Source organism: Primulina huaijiensis, chromosome 4, assembly GCF_012295235.1.
Source record: "Primulina huaijiensis isolate GDHJ02 chromosome 4, ASM1229523v2, whole genome shotgun sequence".
NCBI classification, from domain to species: Eukaryota; Viridiplantae; Streptophyta; class Magnoliopsida; order Lamiales; family Gesneriaceae; genus Primulina; species Primulina huaijiensis.
The window spans coordinates 1,510,401-1,516,152 of record NC_133309.1 but is presented as its reverse complement, the minus strand read 5'-3'; the positions used below and the strand labels follow the sequence as shown (position 1 = coordinate 1,516,152).

Here is a 5,752-nt window from a genome sequence, read left to right as displayed (position 1 = left end):
AAATACTTTTCAAGATTAAAATCCAACTATCACAATTTTTTTGGGAGAATTACAACTCAGGTCACTTATATTTACAATTCTGATATTTTATGTTTTCAACTTTCAATTTTGGTAATTTTATTACTTTTCATCCAAAATATTGACGGAATATTACACATCAAACGTCATGTCTGCAGCAATTATAATTACGAAAATAACTTAAATATTGTTCAAATTTTAAAAAATCATCACAAAAACTCTTGTGAGAACGCATTAATTTTGTGAGACAAATCTCTTACTCGTCTTGATCTATAAAAATTATTTCGTCTAACAAATATAGATATGTAAAACTTTCTATTTTTAATTAACTTTGAACAAACTAAAATTAATTAATTTCCTCATTAGATTTTTAATCAATAAATTTTCCTCATGTGCTAATGCGATTTTGAATGCCCCTAATTAGGAATATGGTACGAGAATCTCGATGAACAAAAGCGTACCGTACACGTCCCACAATCTCACTCGCTTCTTTGCTCCAATCCTGCAGTACCAAAAATAAAACTAAAGTCGCATTTATTTTACTTAATCTCGAAGAGTCGCATTATGTAAAATCAGTTGAAACCGGAGGACAACGTACTGCAGAGAGCTGCTACAAATGCTTTTCTTCTCCTGTCCTTTTGGCAGGCAAACATAGCAAATGACACGCACACTGTTTGTTGTACTGTAAATTCACACAGTTCACGCAGTGTTCTGCAATTTTTTCAGCATACCCCTTTGATCATGCAATTCCATTGAGTAACTCGTGTAGATAAATTCACCCACATTTACGCATGTTAGTTGTATTAGTAGTTTTTGGTTTGCTTACTTTCTTTTACTGGTTTAGTGGCTTGTAATTCAGGCAAAGAGTTGGAGATTCGGAGAAAAATATGATGTTTTCTTTGATTCTTTCCATTTTTCTGAACCAAGGAAACATTTAATTTCATGATAGCTCCGTTTACAAGCTCATCAGTATCATTACACGACCAGATTAGCTCAACATCACTTACTCCCATGTCAAAACTCGCCAAGGCTGTAGCTTTTTTCCTTCTCTTGTTCTCCCTCTTGTTTTTCGTGAAACACTTGCCTACTTATCCTTTAACCACCCCAAACGAAAAGGGCCACCTTTCTTTCTTCAATCCCAATACCGCCGCCGCAAGCCCTTTTGCTCGGCCGCCTCCGCGGTGGGCGAAGGTGGTTGTGGAGAGAACAGGGATCATTGATGAAATGGGTTTTATGACTGATGACTTTGTTGTGGGAGAATTCGACGAAGGGCTTATACAGAGTATGGTGGATGATAGGAATGTTGGTGCTGAGATTGATGGAAGGGAGAGTAATGTGACAAGAATCGCGAGAGATGAGAAATTTGTGGTTTGTGATGAGAGTATGAGTGATTACATTCCTTGCTTGGACAGTTTGGGGGCGATTTCTGGGTTTGTTTCAGTGGAGAGAGGTGACAAGAGTGAGAGGCATTGCCCGGAGATTGGGATGGGATTGGAATGTTTGGTGCCTAGGCCTAAACATTACAAGATTCACATCCCTTGGCCGAAAAGCCGGGATGAGGTACAATTTATTGATCTTATTATGATGTCGTTGTGGTTGTTGTGGTCTTCGTTCGAGTTTGGTTTTGTTCTTTTGGTTAGATTTGTGAATTAGGTATAATAATATCTCCTCATTCTATTTATCACCAGCTAAATGATTTGTTCTTTAACATTTTGAGCATGTAAATTTAGGCTTTTGACGTATACCAAGAGTGTAGATCATGGATGCTTCTTGTTTACATGTAGTAGGTATAAGCACTTGGCTTCTTTGATAGACAATATAAGATGGATCATTTGCCATTTACCAAAAATTATGGCTAATGATGATAATGCAATCCAAATCTCTTCAACCATACAACGAAATTGGTTTTTGTGAACTCCTATGAAGTATATGGACACAAAATCTGTGTGAATTCTAACCTGTCTTGTTGAATTGCTATGATAAACTGGAACACGAGTCCTCTTATGCAAATTTATTTATTCATCTCGAAAGACCAAAACATATATATTTCTTTTTTGAGCCATCCCTTGCAGCCTTATGTTTGATTGAACAGCACAAACTTACACTGAAAAACAGCCTCTGCCTAGTTGAAAATCCTACCTCCTTACCGTTTTACCATAACATTTTTCTCAACAAAAAGAAAACAAGAAAAGATACCAAGTGAATCCTCCAAGGAATCTAGTTTCTTGCACGAATCACCATCTATCAGCACCCTGAATAAAATCCAGTGGCTAATAGTCGTAGCCTATGGGTAAAATTAGCTTAGGAATTGTAAATTAATTTAATACTTGTGATATTTATTATGGGATCACCTGAAAACTCATCAGCGTTAGCAATGAGAATGGTTTTAATCTTATTCTTTTATTTCCAAATTTAGAAAATCATGAATAGGTTCTAAAACGTTACAACAGGTGTGGTTTGATAATGTACCCAATGCACGCCCGGCAGAAGAGAAAGTAGGACAGAATTGGATATCAAGAAAAGATGATAAGCTTATATTTCCACGGGTGGAAGCTCAAGTGCAGTACTTAAATCACATTTCCAAGGTTTGTTTCCCTCAGAAATCTGTCTGGATTTTATGTTTTACTTGATTCTTTCTAATCTTTTTGAGTAAATGTATTTAGATGGTTCCTGAAATTGCATTTGGCCTACGTACTCGGGTTGTTTTAGATATCGGATGCGGGGTTACGAGTTTTGGTGCATCCTTAATGGAGCAGAACGTAACAACGCTGTCAGTTTCTCCAAAAGATTTCTGTGGAAACCAGATTCAAGTTGCATTGGAAAGAGGTGTGCCTGCTATGGTAGCAGCATTCGGAACCCACCGTTTGCCTTATCCAAGCCAAGCATTTGAATTAATACATTGTTCTGAGTGTAATATTAATTGGACCCGTGATGGTATGCTATCTTTCAGTTTGTATCAGTTCGCACTTCCATATCTGAATATTTTTTGAGTTCACAATTCTGATGCCATTTTAGGCTAGTGGATAAATTAGTTTAGTTTTGCAACATTGCTTTTTCTTTCTCCTGTAATGAAGAGAATGAAGAAGAGAGTGCCCCTTTTTCTTATTCCTGATACCCTTTTCTGAAAAGCCTTTGCATTGTTCTTTTATTTATCATCAAACTTCATTTCTATGTATTAATTGTGATTTTTATTCTTTTCGTGCTGCGTTTGAAGACGGAATCTTACTTCTCGAAGCAAACAGGATGCTTAGAGCCGGAGGATACTTTGTCTGGGCAGCACAACCCTCTAACAATTATGAAGGCAACCTAATACATCAATGGGAAGGTAACCAGTCTTGAAACCAACAAACAGATTTTATTTATGCAAATACAGATCGGGTGGGAGTAACTTTAAAATATTCATCATCATTTTTCTATTTATCATGCATTTCCTTCCAAAAATCAAGACACTACTGCTTTTATAATTATTCACTCGGACAAATGATAAACTTTTTTCCCTTTTCTTCATCTTTTCTTTCTAGGCATGGCGGACCTTACTAGTCGCCTTTGTTGGGAACTGATGAAGAAGGAAGAATATATTGCTATTTGGCAGAAGCCTATGAACAACAGCTGCTATGTGACTCGTGACTCCAAAATACAACCTTCGTTATGTGGGATCGATGACGATCCCGATGATATTTGGTATTTATTCTATTCTATCCTTTATCTCGATGAATTTTGTGTTCTTTTGTAACTGATGGATTTCCAATCTATAGCAAAATCTTCGAACCTACTAGAAATACGATGAACCTGGGTAGTTCACTGGTCTTTTAAATAGATATGAATATTATTTTGTATTCAAAATTATGGAACTTGAATTGAGCTCAACGTGTTCAGATATATTTTTTAGCAAAATTTAAGATTGAATTCTGAGCCTAAATTATTTTACTAGATAATGCATGAGAATTAATATTTTTACTAATCTCTTATAAATATATTTATTTATAAGTAAACGAACTCGCATATATATTGGAGCCATGATTCGAGCCTTACTTAGAAGTGCTCAATAGTTAAGCTCAAATGAAATGAATCGAGCTCGGATTCAAATTCCTAATCAAGCCAAACTTGTGCCCAAATAGTTGATATTTTGAAATTTGACCTGGCTAAAAATGTTGATTAGAATTGAATTTAAACACATAATTCTTACCATGCACTATTTTATTTCTTTTAATTGATTGCCTCTTCTGATAAGAAAAAGCACGTTTGTTCCACCTTGCAGGTATGTTAAAAGTAAGGCGTGCATCACCCGTTTGCCTGAAAACGGTTATGGAACGAACGTTACGAGCTGGCCTGCACGTCTGCACTTTCCACAGGACAGGCTTCATAGCATAAAAATGGATGCCGATACGTCTAGAAAAGAACTCTACAAAGCAAATTCAAAATATTGGAATGAGATCGTGAGGGGCTATGTCGTGGCGTTTCACATAGACAAAATGAACCTGCGTAATGTAATGGACATGAAAGCCGGATATGGAGGGTACGTAAAAGCAAATTGTGTATTTTTTATCCCTTCAAACAAACTTATTTCAACAGGTGATTTTTTCTCCCATGTCAGGTTTGCAGCAGCTCTACTAGATTTCAACGTAAATTGTTGGGTTATGAATGTCGTTCCCGTCAGTGGTTCGAATACGCTGCCTGTAATACACGACCGTGGCCTTATAGGAGTAATGCACGATTGGTATGCGCCAGAATGTACACACCTTCTCATGGGTCGAGTATTTTTCACGAAAATAACTTGGTTGTTGAACTTTGCAGGTGTGAGCCATTTGACACTTATCCTAGAACTTATGATCTTTTAAATGCAGCAGGCCTGTTCTCTGTTGAACAGAAAAGGTACATTTTCAAGCTAATACTCTTCCTCTGAGCTGTATACGATCTTGTGATCGTTATGAAAGAATCGTCGTTTGGCTGTACAGATGTAATATATCGAGTATCATGTTGGAGATGGATCGCATCCTAAGACCGGATGGGCGCGTTTACATACGCGACACGAGTGTCGTAATCGATGAGCTTCAGGAAATAGCAAAAGCAATGAGATGGGTGACATTTGTGTTTGATTCTGGGGAGGGCCCTCATTCAAACCAGAAGCTTTTAACTTGTGAGAAGCGTTTGTAAAATATGTATGAATTGTTGTCGCAGATAAGAATCATTCCCTGTTTTATATGGTAACATCATAAACATATTGTTTTTTTAATCTATTTAAATTTAAATTAATAAATATTATTTTATTTATATTATTATCTATACTATCTATACTATATTATTAAGTTTGAAACTCCTAGAGTAACTAACTTCTGATGTCATAGTCTGTTTTAATAATTGTATATATTTGATGTGATCCGGGTGAAATGAACGAGCCGGATCGAATCCTCCGCCGGATCTACTATCAAAATAATGAAGAAAAATGAGAACAAGACGCCTGGATCAAAAGCTTGTTTCCCGAACAATGATATAGGGATCTGCAACCAAGAGAGTAACCACATGAATGGGCGTCGGAGGGGTGTCTGGCGTGACCACTCCGATGCTTAAGTCAGTGAGGAACTCAAGCAAGAAAACCAATGTAACCCAGTGAGGGTTGCGTGATTGGTGTGGGAGATGTGGAGTAAATGAGTAGTAAATGAGAGTATTTAATGTGTCAATAGGTGGTAAATTCAAAGATAGAACATGTTATTTATATTAGAGGATGTAATGATGA

General features: G+C 36.6%; 1 protein-coding gene across 1 annotated transcript; it reads left to right on the top strand.

Moving 5' to 3' along the window:
* The first annotated feature begins 652 nt into the window (after positions 1 to 652).
* LOC140975140 (probable methyltransferase PMT12) lies at positions 653 to 5,286 on the top strand. The gene is made up of 9 exons (XM_073438691.1): positions 653 to 1,578; positions 2,469 to 2,603; positions 2,682 to 2,952; positions 3,233 to 3,343; positions 3,540 to 3,699; positions 4,277 to 4,534; positions 4,613 to 4,735; positions 4,813 to 4,890; positions 4,974 to 5,286. The coding sequence occupies exons 1-9, from the start codon at positions 961 to 963 to the stop codon at positions 5,170 to 5,172; spliced, it is 1,953 nt and encodes a 650-aa protein (XP_073294792.1). The 5' UTR covers positions 653 to 960; the 3' UTR covers positions 5,173 to 5,286.
* Positions 5,287 to 5,752: the final 466 nt, after the last annotated feature.